At 47.0% G+C, this 19,562-nt stretch overlaps 6 protein-coding genes across 6 annotated transcripts; 4 read left to right on the forward strand and 2 right to left on the reverse strand.

The window, feature by feature from the left end:
• The first annotated feature begins 4,989 nt into the window (after positions 1–4,989).
• Positions 4,990–6,520, forward strand: LOC108156657 (O-glucosyltransferase rumi). The gene is made up of 2 exons (XM_017288270.2): positions 4,990–5,288; positions 5,353–6,520. Exons 1-2 carry the CDS (start codon positions 5,159–5,161, stop codon positions 6,450–6,452), a joined length of 1,230 nt encoding a protein of 409 aa, XP_017143759.1. The 5' UTR covers positions 4,990–5,158; the 3' UTR covers positions 6,453–6,520.
• Positions 6,521–6,529: 9 nt separating this feature from the next.
• Positions 6,530–7,899, forward strand: LOC108156655 (O-glucosyltransferase rumi). Its single transcript, XM_017288269.2, has 2 exons — positions 6,530–6,660; positions 6,717–7,899. The coding sequence occupies exons 1-2, from the start codon at positions 6,555–6,557 to the stop codon at positions 7,871–7,873; spliced, it is 1,263 nt and encodes a 420-aa protein (XP_017143758.1). The 5' UTR covers positions 6,530–6,554; the 3' UTR covers positions 7,874–7,899.
• Positions 7,826–8,999, forward strand: LOC108156658 (mitochondrial GTPase 1). The gene is made up of 2 exons (XM_017288271.2): positions 7,826–8,120; positions 8,178–8,999. Exons 1-2 carry the CDS (start codon positions 7,922–7,924, stop codon positions 8,939–8,941), a joined length of 963 nt encoding a protein of 320 aa, XP_017143760.2. The 5' UTR covers positions 7,826–7,921; the 3' UTR covers positions 8,942–8,999.
• LOC108156659 (chromobox protein homolog 3) lies at positions 8,844–9,791 on the reverse strand. Its single transcript, XM_017288272.2, has one exon. The coding sequence runs from the start codon at positions 9,696–9,698 to the stop codon at positions 9,009–9,011; it is 690 nt and encodes a 229-aa protein (XP_017143761.2). The 5' UTR covers positions 9,699–9,791; the 3' UTR covers positions 8,844–9,008.
• An 825-nt stretch (positions 9,792–10,616) lies between these two features.
• Positions 10,617–13,567, forward strand: LOC108156914 (protein vreteno). Its single transcript, XM_017288662.2, has 6 exons — positions 10,617–11,160; positions 11,216–11,653; positions 11,752–12,583; positions 12,643–12,827; positions 12,890–13,083; positions 13,148–13,567. Exons 1-6 carry the CDS (start codon positions 10,850–10,852, stop codon positions 13,294–13,296), a joined length of 2,109 nt encoding a protein of 702 aa, XP_017144151.2. The 5' UTR covers positions 10,617–10,849; the 3' UTR covers positions 13,297–13,567.
• On the reverse strand, positions 13,315–15,410 carry LOC108156915. The gene is made up of 4 exons (XM_017288663.2): positions 14,579–15,410; positions 13,936–14,529; positions 13,591–13,644; positions 13,315–13,524 (listed from the first exon to the last, which is right to left on the reverse strand). Exons 1-4 carry the CDS (start codon positions 15,329–15,331, stop codon positions 13,453–13,455), a joined length of 1,473 nt encoding a protein of 490 aa, XP_017144152.2. The 5' UTR covers positions 15,332–15,410; the 3' UTR covers positions 13,315–13,452.
• Between the last annotated feature and the right edge of the window lie 4,152 nt (positions 15,411–19,562).

Genomic DNA, 19,562 nt, shown 5'->3' on the forward strand with positions numbered 1-19,562 from the left:
AGAAGACAGATCTGGATCCCCAGACCCCGAAGACCCTACAGGCAAATGACCCAGTTTTCTATCTATCTATTTGTCTGTTTGTCTGCCTGTCTTTGAAGAGATACAGATAGAGAACTGAGGCTACCCCTTGGGGTATACATTTGTAACCCAAATTCAAAAATGTCTTTACAAAGTGCTTCTACACACATGTCGAGCAGCATTCCCAAACAAAATTGATCTTAGAGATGGTCCATTCTCTCTCTCTCCATCGATGAATGGCTAGCAGGTGTGTTGCATGCAACTAATGAGGAAATTCCTCTGTGAGGGGGGGATGGCTCATATATCATATCAAATCTCTGGGCAAACAAAAACACACTTTTGTAACTCAAAACTGTTTACACTCCCCACAACAGAACCCAAGAAAAGCTTCAGTTAAAGTACACTCGACACATATTGCCTCTGACTCTGCCCCTGCCTCTGCCTCAGAGACTCTCTGTTGTGTGGGCGCTGCCTCTCGGGTACTGTCATATATGGCCTCCATTTATCCGCCGGTTTATAAATACTTTACATACGGCTTTGGCAAGCCATAAAGTAATGAAATATTTTTTTGATTTTTTTCTCATTCAATTGAATTTCTGTGGGCTCTGACTCAAAGGTGCGCCCCATATATGTAGGGGCTATACATTTATTGAATGGATCTGAAAAGAGCAATAAAATTAATTTTTTGGAGAGGGGATAGTTCTTCCAGACTAAAACTGCAATAAATATATAGGGGGGGGGCGAATTTTCGCTATAGTTTTTGGGGTTGCAGCAAGTGCCACCCTCTACTTCTTCCGACAGCTGGCAGAATAGTATCTAGAAATCCGGCATAGAGGGGGGGATACGTGTCAAGGAAACAGCTGAGAGACGGAAAGAGAGAAACGGTTCTTGCTCTCACAGAAATCGATTTTTCCCCCCTAAAACCAATAAGAAACCAATCTGGTGGATACATTTAAGTGGCTGAAAATACACCTTACCTGAATAAATGATATACAATATGTATTACGGGTATATCTCCAAAATTAATCCGTAACCAAAGAATCAAGAACTTTTTATGGGCTTTGTTGATAATTCTTTATGCTTGGAAGAACAGAACAGATAAAATGTAAAGCACTTGTTGTAAACCACATGGATTTTTCACATAAAAATCATTTCGAAATGCACTTCTTACGCACCAAATGGAAACGCAATACACACCATCGACAGAGAGAGAGAGAGGGAGAGGGAGAGAGAGAGAGTCCCGTTGGGGTTCGGGGTTGGGCGGTTGGAAGGGTGAATGGCTGGACGATTGGGTGTGGTGAATTTTCTTGAAAAGCGCGGCCTGCTTCTATCGATTTGGCAATTAGATGCGTGAAAAGTGCACAACACAAACACAACCACAAATTGTAAATTAAATCATAAACCACAAACGATTTACGCACTTGATACACCGAAGAATTCTGGTAGATATATTTCCAGTACGGATGTACACACACGATAAGGCCAGGCACGACCACACGAGCGAGCCAGCGAGCAACGAGAAACCACGTCCGACCGTCTATGTGTGGCGCTGCTGTGTAACTCTTGTGTGGGGCGCCGCTCTTGGGCCACTCACTCACTCCGCCTGCTATGCTGGCGCTGCCAGAGCATTGGCAGAGGCAGCGGCAGAGGCAGAGGCAGAGACTGCGCAGCCAGTGGGAGAACCGTCTTCCAGGCGCATGGATTGACCAACATAAATCACACAAAAAAATACAAAAACAAGTCTTTGGACAAAGGGAATACCCTAACATTTGAAAAGTAGGGAATCGCTTTAATTCAGGGGTAGCACAAGGCATATCAATTATCTAAAATATTTACATTATATTTTTATTCAAGCTGAATTTTTCTTACTCAAATACGCATACCCTCGAAAAGAGTTACTTCCTTCCTCCGTCGCATAGTGCACGCTTAAGACCTTACCACCCATTGAGTGTAGAGTAGAGTGAGAGAGCGGGAGAGCGGTAGATCAGGAGAGCGCGAGTCTGCGTTTGCAAAGAGAGTGCAAATGCAGCGCCGATGGCAACGACGAACGGCATGACACACACAGCCCTAGTTATGGCTGCGTCTGTGTGTTTGTGTGTGTGCGTGCTGCTGATAAGCGAATCGTGGGCTCTCCGATCAATTACCAGAAAACACAAGGAAACACACACACAACACAAAAAGAAAATAAAAACCGATCGGTCACGCATGCGCCCTCCGCCCCGCCCGCCCTCGGCCTGTAGGAAACTGGTTTCGGGGGGATTTGACATTTTAAAGAAGCTGCTTCCCCTCCCCCTCCTCCGCCGACGCCGCGGCACAACGCATTCTATGCAGATTAGTTATTTTGTAATCAAATCGACCGCAAGCTAAATGGCATGCAATTTTCCAATGACAGGCCGCTAGAACCCGTTGTTCCGAGGTTAATGACACGATCTTAATGGCCAGCCATTACGTATGCATTTCCAGTTCAAACCGATCTATTACCCAAGCTAGTAAGAGATAATGATATGGGGATCATGTACGTTTAGATAAGGCAACTGCTGCTGAGTGCAATGAGTGTTTTTTTGGATGCAATGCGCAACTAAATGGATTTTCATGGCAGGGCATTTATTATCACTCGAAAGAAAGTGTGGACAATCCGTACTAACAAGCCCCAAGAAGTGAAAACTTTTTCTGGGAAATAACAAATTTCTCAGCTCTCCAAAACGGTAGCGGTTCAACCCTAGCGTTTAGAGAACTCACCACAGCAGTGGCTTTCCAGGGCGCAGGCGCTCTATGCGCTCCAGGAAGTCCCCGTGAGGGAGAGAGAGAGCGAGCCAGAGTTGAATGAAAAATATGTGTTACAGGCCGAAGGTAAAAGTTAACCAAGAATCTACATAAACGCAGAGTTTGCAGAGTTTTGATGAATCATTTGGTTAGGTTAGGCCTGCCTGCCATTAGGGGGTGGTGGCGGCTGGGGGTTGAGTCACTGCCCAACGAAATACATAATTGATTCGGGACCAGACTGCGTGACTGCGACTCCATATGGCAGTAAACAGTAGAACTTTCATTGGCTCGAGGGGGGAGGAACAGTCGAAATATAACCAATCAACCTATAAGAAGAATTAATGACCAAATTTGTTGTTGGCCAACTTCCGGCATTACACGAAAGAAGAAACCCGAAAGAAGAACCCCATTCAAGGTAATCAAATGCAGGCGTACTTCTTTCGTGCCATTGAAATGCAAATTACTACGGAGGGAAGGGGGGGCAGCACGCCCTGATAGATAGGGGGCCCCCGAGCAATCCCATCGATACGTTTGAACGGGCAGCGATGGCACCCAAAGATTTACAAACGTGTGATTTCATCGAAAGCTTAATAATGATGCGATTTCCATAAACAAAGCGACAAAGCTTTTTTTTTTGTCAGTGCCAAGCTCGAATTATCGCGTTTGTTTTTTTTGTATTTCGATATGGGGTCTGGTCTGAAACGAGTTTGAGGAAAAGACAAAACAACACACAGAGAGAGCGAGAGATTTCTTAGTCACTCGAAAAAACAGACCCGACCATATGCCAGAGCTAGAGGATAGAACTCCAAAAGCGCACCTCGCGCCGAGGCATTGGCGATGCGATAATTATCAAGTTAATTACTCGACGCTAATTAGTCGGCAGCGCGTGAGAGGCTGGCAGAGGTGGCCCACGGTGACCCTAGGTCGCGGCTGAAATTAAAACCATTTGCTTGCTGCTGCTGAAAACGAAAGGTAAAATCCAAAAGATAACAGACCCGTGAGGAATGAATGATAAAGACAAATGGCATGCCGAAGCGCATGGGGGCATGGGAAAGACAATATCCAATTGGTACGGAAACTGGAGCTCGAAAGCAAGCCGAAGAGGAGAGCAAAAGCAGCAGCAGCAGCAATGGCAACAGCAAATCAACTTAATGACGACAGGCTGGCAACTTTTCAAACGGTTTTATCTGGTGAGATCGTGAGATGGAAGTGGAGCCGCCGTACCCTGCTCTGAAAGTGGAAATGAATTTAAGTTTGGTTTTATAATCAAACCCAATAAAACCAAATAACAATGGCGGTGGAGGGGGGGGCCAGCCACACTTGCATGTAGGAAAAAAATCGATGAGTGCTCAATTAACTGTTATTTGCACACACACAAACGCACCTACGTGTAGCACGCCCACACAAACATACTCTTGCAAAAACACCCATCCATGCCTAAATGCAGATGAAGTTACCTTTTTCTTTTGAATATTTTTGTTGTTTTTGTTTTATTGGGCAATCTGATCCTCAACAAACATTGGTGGTGGTGGTGGTGTTGCAGCTGGTTCCGCCTGCGCCTCCAAGTGGATTGGCAAATACTGCCACTCCCACACTCCAATTGGCACTTGCAGTTTTTTTTTAGGGCGCGTTAGGGCTCACACACACACACACACCTTTTTCGTTGCCAAAATTACTGTCCCCCGTTTCGCGAGTGTGTGGACCACCACTGTTTAATAATTTACTTTTTGCATTTATTAACAGTTATGTCAAGCTTTTTTTTGTTGTTGGCAGCGCGGCGTCTTGGATGCGTCGTCACTGCTGATTTTTGTTGTTGCAAAATTTTCGTGTAAATTATGTACAATGGGGGTGGATTGTTGCAAGGTGGTCGAATTCACTCGCGTTGGTTGGGTTTTACGTGGTTTCGAATGCACTATGTGCCGCACGCATAATTTGCCCAATGGCAAATCGTCGATTTCGTTAGTAATTTGGCTAATTAATTCTCTTAACACGGAGAAAACTTTCGGTAGATTTTTTTGTTAATATTAGGGATCAGTGTGACCGCGGATTTATCGTTAAGATATACCGTCCGACCCTCAGAAATATAAAAATACCATTTTTTAAAAAAAATACCATCTTATTTAAAAATATACCGTAAATATACTGACGAACTCAAGTTCTATTATACATATTCCTCGATTTTGAGGAATACTAGCTATCTAGACATAATTATTAACGAAAAATATTAACTGCAATTGGTGCTAGGTGGAATGGTCTAACAAAAAACTGGTGAATATTTGGTTTGTATGGTATGGCATTGTGAAAGCAGTGTTGCATTTCTGAACAAATCGATAAGCGCCGCCGCAATATAAACAAAAGAAATTGTTGTTTATAAGAAATGCTCATAAATGCTGTATTAATTATATTGTTAGTGGGCTTGAACGGAAAAGCCAGTGGGCAAAATCAAGGACTATGCAGCCCAGATGAAAATGCATCCTGCGCCGACAGCAGTGATACTCAGGATGAATGTAAGCCACTTGTTGCCGGCTCATTTAAACATTTAAATATATGTATGTATTTCCATACTTTTAGTTAGCTTCAACATTCTACGAAAGATAAAGAAGGCCCTGGCCAGCTATCAGCCGTGCAGCAGCGATGACAATGATGCCAACTGCTCTTGCCACGCGGCGGTTATCAAGAGCGACCTGGCTCCCTACGAGGCAACAGGTGTCAGCCGCCAGATGATCGAGAGCTCCGCCCGGTACGGCACACGATACAAAATATACGAGAAGCGGCTGTACCGCGATGAGAACTGCATGTTCCCAGCTCGTTGCCAAGGCATTGAACACTTTTTGTTGCCGCTGGTGGCCACGCTGCCCGACATGGATCTGGTGATCAATACGCGCGACTATCCCCAGATAAATATGGCCTGGGGCAATGGCGCACAGGGACCAATTCTCTCCTTCTCCAAGACGAAGGACCATCGTGACATCATGTATCCCGCGTGGACCTTTTGGGCAGGCGGCCCGGCCACCAAACTCCATCCCCGCGGCATTGGGCGGTGGGATCTGATGCGGGAAAAGCTGGAGAAACGGGCGGCAGCCATACCCTGGTCGCAGAAGCGCGAGCTTGGCTTTTTTCGCGGTTCCCGCACTTCAGACGAGCGTGACTCGTTGATCCTGCTGTCGCGACGGAATCCCGAGCTGGTGGAAGCGCAGTACACAAAGAATCAGGGCTGGAAATCGCCCAAGGACACGCTGGATGCCCCGCCTGCCGACGAAGTGTCCTTCGAGGATCACTGCAAGTACAAGTATCTCTTCAATTTCCGTGGCGTGGCGGCCAGCTTTCGGCTGAAACACTTGTTCCTTTGCCAGTCGCTGGTCTTCCACGTGGGCGACGAATGGCAGGAGTTCTTCTATGACCAGCTCAAGCCCTGGGTGCACTATGTGCCCCTCAAGAATTACCCCAGCCAGCAGGAGTACGAGGAACTGCTCACGTTCTTCAGGAAAAACGATGCACTGGCCCAGGAGATAGCACAACGTGGCCGCGACTTTATCTGGCAGCATCTGCGCATGAAGGACATCAAGTGCTACTGGCGAAGGCTGCTCAAGAGCTACGTGAAGCTTCTCACCTACGAAGTGCGGCCAGAGGATCAGCTTATACACATTCAACCAGCCAAGGACGAGCTGTAGTTTTGTAATCAAATGAGATTCTTAGGGCTTAGGGCTCTACATGTCGAATATATTTATGTTTTAAGAAATTCTCTTTCGAAAAGTCATTTCAAAATTGTGTAAATGGGAGCTCTGGCTCTTCCCCTCGCCCTCCTGCTGCTGTGCGCGTTACAGGTCTGCTCCGCATCTGAGGGCAAATGCTGTGCCAACCGTGTGGCGCCACAGAACTGTAAGCCACTGGCCGCCGATGAATGACCAACTACTGACTCCCATTTATTTTTCCAGTCAGCTTAGACTTTGTGCCGCACATACTGCATGCCCTGGAGCAGTACCGGCCATGCAGCAGCCAGCCAAGCGATCCAGACTGTGAATGCCATGCGCTGACCATCCGAAGGGACTTGGGGCCATATGCGGAAGCTGGAATAACGCGCGCTATGATTGCACAGTCACGACGTTTGGGGGTTGTGTACCAAGTTATTGATGGACGTATCTATCGCCAGCCGGAGGTCCCGCATCCGAGGCGCTGTGCCGATGTCGAGGACATGCTGCTGGGCATCGCCGGAGAGCTGCCGAACGTAGAGTTTATCCTGAATGTACACGACTGGCCGCAGGTGCTATTTTTGTCGGGTTTCACGGGACCCGTCTTCTCGCACTCGGTCTCCCATCAGCATCTGGATATTATGCGTCCCGCCTGGTCCTTCTCGAGTGTCTCGGGTCCGCCATTGCAGAGATTTCCCCATGGCATTGGTCAGTGGGGCCACATGCGCCGGCACATGGCAGCGGCGGCAGCAGGAGTTCCCTGGGAGCACAAGCAGCCCATGGGTTTCTTTCGCGGCACGCGTTCGTCCACCGAACGCGATACACTTGTGCGGTTGTCAAGGCGATCCCCCGACCTGGTCGATGCCCAATACACGTCAAATGTGGGCGCTGAAACAGTCGACGAGGTGCCGTTCTCCGGCCACTGCCAATACAAATATTTGTTCAACTTTGGCGGCATCACCGCCAGCTTTCGGTTGCGCCACATTTTGCTCTGCAAATCGCTTGTTCTCCATGTGGGCGACCAGTGGCAAGAGTTTTTCTATTCCTCGCTAAAGCCATGGGTGCACTACGTCCCTGTGCCCAGTAATGCCACAGTGGAGAGCTTGGAGCAGCTGCTTGTGTACCTGCGCCTGCACGATGACCTGGCAGAGGAAATAGCCGAGCGGGGATTTCAGTTTGTGTGGCAACATTTGCGCCTGCAGGATGTCCAGTGCTATTGGCGCAACCTGCTGCAGGAATATGCCAAGCTGCTGAAATATCGAGTGGAGCAGGAGCAGGGGTTCCTTGAAGTGCGAAAGCAGACGAAAGCTCTGCAAAAATTTGAATTTCCCGGTCTGTGCCAGTGTGACCCTCTCTTGTCTGGTCAATTGTTACGTCACGAGCAAACAGCTGTTGTTCCTTGAGATTGCCTCGATTTTCTGCGTTTTCCGAGCTTCGCGCGGGTTCCTATCATGACAGCACAGTTGAATCCCTTTCGAAATGCTTTCCGGCTGCCAACGAAGCAGCGCATCAACTGGTTTCCCGGCCACATGAACAAGGGCATGCGCCAGATCCAACAGAAGCTACGAAATGTCGATTGCATTGTGGAAATACACGACTCGCGCATACCGCTGGCCGGTCGAAACTCTCAGTTCTTTGACACGATAACTGGTAGGTATGTGTGTGCAGAGAATATACCACCAAGATCTAATCCTTCTGTTTCCTTAGGCAGCGGCGTAAAGCCGCATATACTTGTCCTGAATAAGGTTGATCTTCTGGGCCCCAAACAGCAGCGCAGCGTGCTCCAACAGCTCCGCAGGCAGCAGCCGGAACTGAAGAATATTTTGTTTACCAACTGCAAGGATCAGCGGAATCATGGGGTGCTGGATATACTGCCTTTGGCCACGCGACTGGTGGGAGATAGCAGTCGCTACAATCGCGCCCAGAGCGCCGAGCACAACATCATGATCATCGGCGTGCCCAATGTGGGCAAGAGCTCCATTATCAATGTCCTGCGGAATGTGCATCTGAAGAAACGCAGTGCCGCTCGTGTCGGAGCAGAGGCTGGGGTGACGCGAGCAGTCGGGGAACGTATCAAGATCCAGGAGAAGCCAGCCGTCTACATGATCGACACGCCTGGCATTCTGCAGCCTTCGGTGACGGACGACGAGATGGGCATGAAGCTGGCCCTGGTTGGCTGCCTACCCGATCACATTGTGGGCGAGGATTTGATTGCCGACTACCTGCTCTACTGGCTGAACAAGCACCGACGCTACGAGTATGTGGAAAAGCTCTCCCTCAGCTCCGGGCCCAGCGACAACATTAGCGCCGTACTGGCGGAATACGCCCAGACCCACGGCATGTTCCATCGCGTCAAGCAGTACGACGGGCAGGTGGAGGTAATGACAAATTTATTGGCTGCCGCGCGAAAGTTCATTCAATTCTTTCGCACCGGCCAGCTGGGGAGCATCAATCTGGACGAGCATGCATGAGACTTAGATTAAGGGATTACATGTTAAACGCTAGATAAGTAAATGTCAAACTGTTGAATCATTGGCTTTATTGGCCCTCTGTCATGGGTACATCAATGGCTATGTTGCCAACGCCAGGAACCGGAATGGAGTAGGAAACGTGGCCTAGATCGGCATCGTCGGCCATTTCCATGGGCACATGATCGGGGATGTGTTGGCTCTCCATGATGATGCCACTGGGTGCGGCTACTGGCTCTGGCGGGGCCTCGATGGACGAACAACTGGCGACGGCGTAGCCCGTGCGGGCAGCCACCATTCGGAGCTCCTCTGGCACGCCCTTCATCCGCTTGGCAATGTTATTGGCGTAGGGGGCCATCTTTTGGTAGTACTCAATGAGCATCTGGGGATCCTTCTCCGACACTTCGCTGCTGGACACCAAATCGAATTCGTCGCAGAATTGCCAACGGACCAAATACTTGATATCGCCGCTGACATCAGTGGTGCCCATGATCTCGGCCAGGTCGAGGCCGCGCTCGTACCCGCGCGCCTTTTGGATTTCCTCGCACTTTGGCTTCTTTTCGCCGCGCTTTTTCGACTTGGCACGCGACTCCTCGAACCTTTGTATGAGGGCAGGACAATCGCAGTTTTCCTCGGGCTCCCATGTGTTGTCCGTCGATGGATAGCCGCGCCATTTGATGAAATACTCTACCTTGCCATCGCTTGTTATTCGCTTGTCCACGATGCGCTCCACTACGAAATTGGGCTCGTTTTTCACCATTTTAACAGATTCGGTTCGCGTTGTTTACAAAATTTTATTATTTTTTCAGATGCGACGATATATATCGCGATGAGATGCGATGGCGAAAACTCGATTATCCAGTCGATAGTATCGAATATTCTACAAACTTACGTCTTATTCTTTGACCTTTTTCTGTTTAAACATGAAAAAAAAAGAGTACCTAAATTAGCCAATCTTGTAGAAAATTAATTCATCATTCGGATAAAATTATGTATTTAGGGCTACGGGTAATGGCCAGCTAGTAATAGGAAACCGATAAGATCCATGCAGTCGTCCGCGGTCAGTTCCAAAAGTGTCTTGGCGAGCAGGGAGGCATTAGACATCCTAAGCACGACAAAGACAGTGCGGATCTATTGGGTTCCCAGCCACCAGGGCATCGAAGGAAACGAAGCGGCGGACGTACTAGCTAAGGAAGGCGTCGGGCTGGAGAATAGGAGAACCGAGAACGTGCCTGTCTCCCTTAGAACGCTGCAATGCGATCTAGAGAAGCAGGCTAGAACACAGACTGATAACAGGTGGAACAGTACCACCACCTGCAAAATCTCGAAGATAATGTGCAAGGAACGCAACGAGAAACTTAGCCACTACCTACTGCACCTACCACGAAAAGACTGTAGATTGCTAGTGGGAATACTTACAGGTCACTGTCTGGCTGCTGCACATGCAGCTAAGCTAGGCATCACCAACAGAGACAGTTGTAGGAAATGTGATGAACCTGGGGCTATCGAAACCCTGGAACATCTCATCTGCTACTGTCCGGCTCTCTCAAGGGCAAGGAGGAGATACCTGGGCGCCCCAGTGCTGGCATCACTGGAAGATGCCTCCAAAACGCTTAACCCATTGTAGACCAGTGGGTATTCAAATACACTCCACAAAAATGATGAATCTTGAACAACAGTTCAGGTGAAAGATATCGTGTTCATTTTGTTTTTATGGGAAAAAAGAAGGATGGATGTTCAAGAATAATATCCAAACAGCAATATTTACCGCGGTCTTGCTCAAGTGACCATCCTGTTTAAATAGAGGCGGGTTAAGTGGGTTAAGTTCGTCCACTGTGCTTCTTTGATACCGACGCGTCTTTCGAAACTTAGCGCTTCCCAGGTTCAAGTTGTTTTTATAATTTGTGAGCAATGGAGGAATTTGTAGAGGATTGGTCCAACTGGAATCCAATGGCCTTGGATTATAGCAACGAAAGCCTATACATAGATGAGGCTGGGCAAAATTTTGTTGAAAAAGCACGGGCTCCCTTAAAGCCCAGCGAAATGCTTAAAAAAAATGCGGCAAAGAAAAACGCAACCGAATATTCGTACTTGATTCTAAAGAAGAAAGTGAATAATTTGACCACCCATTCGGTGGCAAATTTCTTTGGCCGGAAGCATGTCCACAACATCGACCTTCAGCCCAATTCGGCACTATTCAAAGTTTTCTTCAAAGATTTGGGGTTAGTAGGATTCACTCATACTGCGTGTTTTCTAAATACATATTTCTCGCTGCAGTTCCTTGGAGGCAGCACACAGCCAACTGGAAGTTTTTCCGCAATTAATGGAGTTGCATAGAACACGTTTCGGTGGTCAGGAAAAGTCCAAGTCTGAATACATGCCCATGCGGAGGCCCGGCAACAAGATACCCGATTCTCCTAAGCTTCCAGCAATGTTGCCAACAGCTCGTGGTCAAATTGATTTGAAATCACGCACTATATACGTTTCGGATAACACCAAAAAGCATCCGGAGTTTCTAGTATTTCCGATTGTGGACTCTTCGTGCTATAAAAGCGGCTCTCTTTTGGCCATTCAAGACGTGAAGAAGCGCTACCTGAATGTGAAGTTCGAGTTTAATTTGGAGCGCCACGGGGCCTATGTACTCGAGAAACAATATGAAGAAACGGGGGCGAAGCCAGTGATCCAGCAGCTGCGATGCGGAAGAATATTATATAGGTGAGACTCAATTCGGTTATGCAGGGCTCTAATACGAATGTTTCCGATACCTTAAACGTACGAATATATGGGATTTTAAACAATGTTCAATCTTTCAGGAACGCGGACGTAGATGATGAGGATGTGAATCTGGGTAAAGATGATGACAAGGAGATACTTAAGTCTGGATTCGAAAAATGCGTGAACTGCCAAGCTTACACAATGATTGTGTGCAAAAATTGCGAAATGCCCTTTTGCGATGCCATGTGCTGGGGCATTCTCTCCGAGCAGCACAATCAGAAGTGCGGCACGGATCAGAAAGTGGAGTTTAAAGAGGAGAATTTTATGAAATTGTTTCCCAAGTCTGGTTTGCCGCCACGCCGTTCCATGGTCAAGATCACTGCCTTCGAGCAGTCGAATGTCCTGTATGTGCGTCCGGCCGATGTCGTTTCTGATGTGGCCTACCACCGCGTGCTCTTGGAGGTAGGGAAGCATAGCAGAAATGTACCCAAGCTTGACCAGCCCCCGGTCTGTGGCCAGATTGTACTTTACAAGCTCGAGGGACAAGTCGTTCGGGCCATGGTGCTGAATGTGGACAATCCGAAGGATATATGCGTTGTCTGCATTGATTTTGGCACCGTTGAATACACTGATCCAGGTAAACTGTATCAATGCAGCGATTATTTGAGTAATTTGCCGCGCTACGCGACGCCTGTGAAGCTGCGCGGCATCCCAACGCGCGCCTTGACCCCCCACCTGCGGGATGTCATGTACGAAGTTCAGACGGATATGGTTTTCGAAATAAGGTACCACAGTCGTGAGTACGATTATGGCAACCACATGCAGACGGCAGTGCTCATCCATCGGGAGAACCATAGAGCCTTAAATAGCTTTATCAAAAAAGTCATGACCGCCGTTGAGCCCGAGCATAAACTCGGATTCAAAGAAGATGTAAGCATTAGAGTTCTCTCAGAACGATGGCTGTTTAAAAACCCTATTTTTCTCCAAAGTTTCTGCCGCATGTGGCTGCGCCACCAGGGAAGAACATAGACCTGATTATCACGGACAATTCGTTCCTAAAGTACGGCATCATTTACTGCACACCTTCGATTTTGGCTGTGGAAATCACAAAGATGCAGCGCACATTCCAAGACTATGGGGAAAACATCGCCAAAGCTGAGACCTATGCTGCCCCGTAAGGACACAGTCGTCCAAAAATGTCCTGACAATTCTAATCAAATTCAATTGTATTTGCAGGAAGGGAGAACTGTGCATGGCCAAGTATATGGGAAAATGGTGTCGCGGTGTTTCCATGGAGCTAGTGGGTGATGGCTATCCCAGCATCTTGTTTCTGGACTATGGAAACATTGTTCCAATCCATGTGACGGATATACGTGGATATCCGGAGCAATTAACATACCCCGTATTGACTACGGAATATGTTTTGCTGGGTAAGCGAGCGAGCGAGCGATTCAATGCAAGATTGTTTTTAATTTCTATTCGTCCCGTGTTTAGACCTGCCCGAAGAACTCACCGATGCGCAGGCTAAACGTCTCGAGAAACACCTGGAAGTAGGTGCCCTTGTGACCGTTGATGAGATTGTGAAGAACGAGGAAAACAATTACTCGCTGCGCATTGAGGGGTTGCAGAAACTTTTATCGTAAAAGACAACTATCATTATATTTTTACACGGCAAGGCAAGGACCTACCTTCCATTATTTACAGAATATCTGTATTCATCTATAATCAAAACAATGCAGAAAGCATCCAAAGAGTTGTTCAACAACGTGAATTCTCAAACTTCATGTTTTAAGTTTAATTTACTTTATATTTATGTTTTTCTTTATGAAAATGCTACTGAGGCTCTCTAGATTACTGCTGAGAGACGCATCCTGCAAAAGACGAATAAAAAGATTACAAAATTTACATAAAAAATGTGGAAAAAAGTGCAGTAGTACCTCGAGAAACTCTTGGCTGTAAGGGGGCTCCACATTGGTCCAGTCGGCCAGTGCCTGCATGAAGGAATATTTTTTAGTTATGGCAAAGAGAATAGAACACATGATGCATCAGAAACAAGTTCCAAATTTTGTTGTTGCTTTCTTGGGACCGATTTTTGCTTGTCGTCAAAGACTAAGAACGCTTTTTCTGCGCCCCGCCAAAGGCTGTGTATATTGTGGTTGGATTCTAGGACCGACTCAGCACAAAACAGATTAAGCCGCGTAAGCAGCGGTGCTGACAAGTATACCGAGCGACCGTACATTAATTTGTTCCAAATGGAATCACTAAAACCTCCAAGTACTCACGTTCTTTGCTTCATTGTGAAGCACGCCAAGCTGGTGATCTCTACCAGGGATTAACTGTAGGCTTCTGTGGAACTCCATTTCCTCTGGGCATCCTCCAGAGGTAAGCAGTGTATAGACTTTTGTGTCCATTTCCTTTGCCGCCAATAGCTGTTCGGCCTTCGATTTGGCGTCATGATTGTAAATTATGAGATATTTGCAGCGAAGCGAATGGATCTCTGTTAAGCGATTGGTCAATACCAACGCAATCATTGGCGCCTGATCCTCCGTAGAGTTAAACAATGCCACATCGCTGGCTTTATCCAGCTGCATATGCAGGATATCATAAGATCGACAGTAGCCTTTGATCAGCTCCAGGCAGTCCTGACTGTTGGCCAGAACGCAGCATTTCTGGCCGCGTGCCACCGCCAAGTCATCCAGCATTAGATGCACAAACTCAAATTTGGCCGAGTCGTAGAGTCCCATTTCCTGCCAGGGCGGCAGCTGGAGCAACAGCAACTGCACCGCCTTACAGTTTTGCAGCTCAAGAGCTCTGGTTTTCAGCAGCACAGGATGATCGCAAATGTGTTTGGCCATTTCAGCGATGACATCGATCTCCTAGAATATCAAAAGAGTTAGGACTGCCCTCTGACTGATGCTCTCTTACCATATCGGAGCTTTGGCTGAGCTCACAGAGAAACTGGAGAGCTTTATCTTGAAGTTCTGCGGGTTCCAGAAAGCAAATGTACTCGATTTGGGTGCGAGTGGCAGCTGGGGCATTGCCGCTCTTGAGTAGGGATGTCCTTATGGTTCTGGTGGGCTCAATATGGCCATTACCCTCGACTTGGTTAAACGTGGAAGCTGTGGATTCGGTGTTACTCGGCAGCGAGGCCCTGAAGGGTCTCTTGGCATCGCTGGGCACCGTAGGAGTGGCTACATGGCCGTTTAGTGCATCAATTTTTGCACACCAATTTGCAATTTCCAGTTTTCGATAGGCAATGCACTCCTCGACGGTCTTGAACTCATCTTGCAGCTCCACATCCTTGTTGCCAATCTGCAGCTGATCGTTTTCCTTGAAGTTTCTCTGTCGGAAACATGTCATGCTGTCCACAATCTTTCCCGTATCATCTTTCAATGTGGCCTTCGATTCGGTTATCACCAGGGTACCATTGCCGGTCCAAATTTTGTGCTTTTTGTTGGTCTGATTCCGCCAGAGCACGTGAAAGATGCGGCTGTCCTTCAGTGGGTTTTCGCCGGGTTTTAGCTCCCGTGGTCCCTGGCTCTCGTAGCCCTTGGCGGTGCCCCATTCCATGGTCGGCTCGGCGGCGGGCCAAGCAGCTGGCGGCTCCTCTTGCGGCTCCACTTCTTGATATCCGCGCTTGGCTGCCCTACGCACAGACGGAGCCTGCGAGCGGCGCATTTTATTCTTCAAAAATATGAAATTCGCATAAAAATAAAATAGTTGCGGGCTGTCTTGAACGATTGCTACGAAGTATATCGCAGTCGATCGACTACAATACTATCGCATTTTAATCGCTTTTCGGAAATAATCTGCAAATATTTATTTGTGAATAAAATACACATGCCATCAGTTACATTTTGATAAAAGCTTAAATCAGTGAATATAACTGCTGCAAAATATTAACAGGAGCCTTCTCAAAAGTTATTCGCGTGTAAATATCCGCGCGCTTAAACTATCACCGTTAGAGGTTGTTCAACACTAGTATGGCGCGTACCTAAAATTGTTTGCGAAAGGAAAAAATTAACATATTTCAAGACGTTCGCTGATAGTTTTAATCAAAAAGACATTTTCCGAAGCTTCTGGGGGTGCCTCACACGCCTACGAAGACGGCGCGAAGAAATTCCCAAAGCTTCATCAATTAAGTCGAAAAACCTGGAATTTACTGCATGGCGTTCCGGAATAACTCTTAAAACGGCTCTTGGAACTCCGTCTGGACCCTGAGAAGCATGGCAAGCATAGGAAAGACAAGGATGGCCACGGAGAAGGCGACGGGAGTTAAAATTCGCATGGAAACGCTGAAAAAAAGGGAAGGAGAAGCTAAATCCGCCATGCGGGTAGGAGTAAAGATGGTGGCAAAAACGGCTCCGCAGCTTTTGGCTTCTAAACTGCTATGCAAGAAACCAAACTTGTCGACGAACGTGTCGACAAACATGTCCACGAACACGACAACAAGCATGACATCAAACATTTCTACGACGAAAGAGAGAGAGAAGACTGACGCGGTTTGTGTGGCTTCCGTGAGTACGAAAAACGGAAGTAACCGCAAAATCATTGTTAACAAGTATTATGAGTGGCATAAAGGCCCATATATTGTTTGTATCGACAAAATGAGTGCGAATAATGCCAGAATTGCTATAAACCAGTTTGATCTATCCGATCTACTGCTGAAACAGGGCATTAGCGATATCGAGGAGGCTGCTAGAATGGGCTATGGCAGGTGCAAGATTGTGTGCGGGTCGGCGGAGTGTGCAAACGGGCTAGTGGAAAACAGTGTTTTCGCTGCTCAAGGGTACTCAACCCGAATCTTTAGGCTCTTCGTCCAAAAAGCAGGGTTAATTTTTGGGATCCCCGGGCACTACTCGGAGGAACAGCTAGCGGAGCTTGTAACCTCGGATATCCCAATTGAGGAGATAGTTCGGATTACGCGAAGGGATAGAGCATCGGGGGAACGTGTACCTACTGGCAGGGTGAAACTCTGGTTCAGAGGAGAGCAGTTACCAACCAAAATCAATTTTCTATATTCTAAAGTAGAAGTGAAACCTTTTGTTCAGCTTATTCAATGTTTTAGGTGTTTTAGGTTTGGCCATCTGGCGCAACATTGCAAGAGTGGAGCGAAATGTTTCAAATGCGGACAAGATCACAGCAAAGATATTATCTGCTCAGGGCTGGTCTGTGCTAACTGCAAGGGGGAACATGCTGCCACCCACCCGCAGTGTGAGGCCAGGAAAAAAGCGTACGCCATTCAAAAGTGCATGACACTGGAAAACCTAACTAGAGCTGAGGTCAAGGCTAGATATCCGATCCTTTTTGATAGAACTTCCCCCAACCTAAGGGATCAAGGGGAATTTCCTAGACCCAGTTGGCAATCTAACCGCTCCCCTGAATTCTTAAATAACAGCTTAGAGTCCGCCAGGGAAATTCATTCTGTCACCTCTTTCGCGGAAGTGACCAAATCCAATAGGGTTGCCGCCCGGAACGCAGAGGCGGCCAAGGCAGCAGCCAACATGGCAGAGTGGAAGAACTCAATAAACTCAGACTACGTCCAAATGAGCGAGAAATTTGTGAGATCTTCATCCGTGGCATCTTCTCTGGCCCAGGATAAGCTAAACGCACTAGGAGCCAAACTCACAGCGTTCCTGATTGATCCAAACAACATCATTAAAGGGGATTCTTTAGCGAATAAATTTATTAAGGAAATTAGAGAATTTGTCAATGCTTCCAACGCAGAACTAGATAGGCGTCAGATTGCCCAAGGGATGGCAGTTGGTTCTCAAAACATCCAACAATGAAGATTCTTCAGCTAAATATTCAAAGTCTGACACACAACAACAACAAACAGCTCCTCTCAATGTTCCTAGACAAGAACGCAATAGATATTGCCATCCTCTCAGAGATTTGGGTGTTGAACAACGCGGACTGCAGCATTTTAGACTATAACTTTTTCTGCAGGCCCAGAGAGGACGGCTACGGCGGGGTTGGCATCTACGTCAGGAAAAACATTCAATTCAGCATTTTAAAAATAGAGAACGACTTGGAAATTTTAGGAATAAAAACATTAAACCTCAAGAGCAATTTCAATATTTTTAGCATATATGCACCGCCATCAACAACAGTTTCACAGTTTAAATCGGGCACAAAAAAGTTTTTCGAATTCGCGGCTTCGCTTGACATACCCTCAATAGTGGGCGGGGACTTCAACGCTAGGTCTTCTATCTGGGGAAGTCCGATCTGTGATCGCAAGGGTCGCAGCATTAAGAATTCCACCCGGGAGGCCGGATTTATCTGCCTAAACGACGGTTCGCCAACCTTCTCCAGGAGCCCATCTCAATTCTCCGTTCTTGACCTTTCTTTTTCGAACTACAGAAATGGAACTATTAACTGGTAAGTCCTCAAAACAAAAATTACGAACAGCAACCACTTCCCAATTGTATTATCAGTGCAAGGCCTAAATGCCCCCCTCCAAGGCAAGAAGATCCTTCACAACAGAATAGCCCGGATTCTGGGTGCAAGTGATTTCTCAAATCTGGAGGAGCTCAATGAAAAAGTGAAATCCCTGACCTTAAAAAACACGGTCACATTCCCAAGCAAGAACAAGTACGTTGCTAAGAAATGGTGGAACGAGGAAACGGAAAAACTTTTTCGCGTGAGAAACGCTTGCAGGCAAAAATTCTACCTCACCAAAAAATTGGCTGATGCCAGAGCAACCTTAGAAGCTGACAAAAATCTACAAAATCACGTAAAAAATCTTAGAAAGCGCAACTTTTCCAAGTTTATAGAAGAGGTCTCCTCATCGCCCTCTATGTGGAGCAGGGTGAAGAACATCAAAAAATACGGTCAAATCAAAAATGTAGGGAACAAATGGACGAACGAAGATGACAAAAACTTTCTCAATATGGTTAAAGTAACCCCATCCACGTCAAACAGTAGGCCCCCTAAGAAAATTCCTGCCCCTTTGTTAGGACCAGACGACCCGGAACCCCTGGAACTGGAAGAATTCCTGGCCTTCCTAAAAACCAGGAACCCCAATTCGGCTAGAGGCCCTGATGGCATCTCGTTCAGGATGCTTCAAAAGCTACCAAGTGGGAAAAAACAAGACATTTTTGAAATTATAAATAAAGTATGGCTGAGTGGCGTCATCCCTGAAGTCTGGCGCAGGATAAAAGTGGTACCCATCCCCAAGAAGAATGCAGTCCCTACTTCCTTCCAAAACCATAGGCCGATTTGTTTGATTAACACGCTGTTTAAATCCATAGAGGGGTTGATAAAGTTGAAGTTGGACGAGCACATAGCAAACTGTGACCTGCTGCCGGTCAGGTCCTATGCCTTCAGGAGAAACAGGTCCACGGCTCTTTGCATCAACGACCTTATCAACAAAGTTCTGGCGCTGAAGGCGAGGGGTTGTCAGGTTGTCGCAGCTTGCCTAGATTTACAAAGAGCGTTCGACTGCGTAAGAGCGGACACACTCGAGCACAGGATGAGGGATATGCGGTTCAATACAAGCCTCACGGCTTGGATCTCCAGCTTCCTTAACAGACGAATTCTCATAAAGGGCAAAAGCGAGGTAGAGGTGAACAGAGGTGTTAGCCAGGGTAGCTGTCTCAGCCCAACCCTTTTTAACCTTTACACAGCCGAACTACATGATATTAACAGTCATAACTGCTTACTGTTTCAGTATGCTGATGACTTTTTCATAGTTTGTTTTCATAAAGACGTATCCATTGCGAAAGGTGTGCTGGAAGACAGTATAGATAAGTTCGAAGAAAAATGCAATAGGCTAAACCTGTCATTCAATCCGGTGAAGTCTAAAGTGATTTACTTCAACAATCGTAGAGCTGCGCTAAATATCTCGCATCAAGGAGTTGAGATCAGACAAGTAGAGCAGATCAAATACCTAGGCAGGACTATCTCA

This window comes from Drosophila miranda, chromosome 2 (assembly GCF_003369915.1).
Source record: "Drosophila miranda strain MSH22 chromosome 2, D.miranda_PacBio2.1, whole genome shotgun sequence".
Taxonomy (NCBI): Eukaryota; Metazoa; Arthropoda; class Insecta; order Diptera; family Drosophilidae; genus Drosophila; species Drosophila miranda.

Excerpts from the sequence above, each read along its gene's own strand:
- LOC108156657 (XM_017288270.2), top strand. The coding sequence starts at position 5,159 with ATGCTCATAAATGCTGTATTAATTATATTGTTAGTGGGCTTGAACGGA. Across the intron at positions 5,289-5,352 it reads CAGTGATACTCAGGATGAAT|TTAGCTTCAACATTCTACGA; the intron begins GTAAGCCACTTG and ends CCATACTTTTAG.
- LOC108156655 (XM_017288269.2), top strand. The coding sequence starts at position 6,555 with ATGGGAGCTCTGGCTCTTCCCCTCGCCCTCCTGCTGCTGTGCGCGTTA. Across the intron at positions 6,661-6,716 it reads CCGTGTGGCGCCACAGAACT|TCAGCTTAGACTTTGTGCCG; the intron begins GTAAGCCACTGG and ends TTATTTTTCCAG.
- LOC108156658 (XM_017288271.2), top strand. The coding sequence starts at position 7,922 with ATGACAGCACAGTTGAATCCCTTTCGAAATGCTTTCCGGCTGCCAACG. Across the intron at positions 8,121-8,177 it reads GTTCTTTGACACGATAACTG|GCAGCGGCGTAAAGCCGCAT; the intron begins GTAGGTATGTGT and ends CTGTTTCCTTAG.
- LOC108156659 (XM_017288272.2), bottom strand. The coding sequence starts at position 9,698 with ATGGTGAAAAACGAGCCCAATTTCGTAGTGGAGCGCATCGTGGACAAG.
- LOC108156914 (XM_017288662.2), top strand. The coding sequence starts at position 10,850 with ATGGAGGAATTTGTAGAGGATTGGTCCAACTGGAATCCAATGGCCTTG. Across the intron at positions 11,161-11,215 it reads GTTTTCTTCAAAGATTTGGG|TTCCTTGGAGGCAGCACACA; the intron begins GTTAGTAGGATT and ends TTCTCGCTGCAG. Across the intron at positions 12,584-12,642 it reads AACTCGGATTCAAAGAAGAT|TTTCTGCCGCATGTGGCTGC; the intron begins GTAAGCATTAGA and ends TTTTCTCCAAAG.
- LOC108156915 (XM_017288663.2), bottom strand. The coding sequence starts at position 15,331 with ATGCGCCGCTCGCAGGCTCCGTCTGTGCGTAGGGCAGCCAAGCGCGGA. Across the intron at positions 14,530-14,578 it reads TCAGCCAAAGCTCCGATATG|GAGATCGATGTCATCGCTGA; the intron begins GTAAGAGAGCAT and ends TTGATATTCTAG. Across the intron at positions 13,645-13,935 it reads TTCACAATGAAGCAAAGAAC|GCACTGGCCGACTGGACCAA; the intron begins GTGAGTACTTGG and ends TCCTTCATGCAG.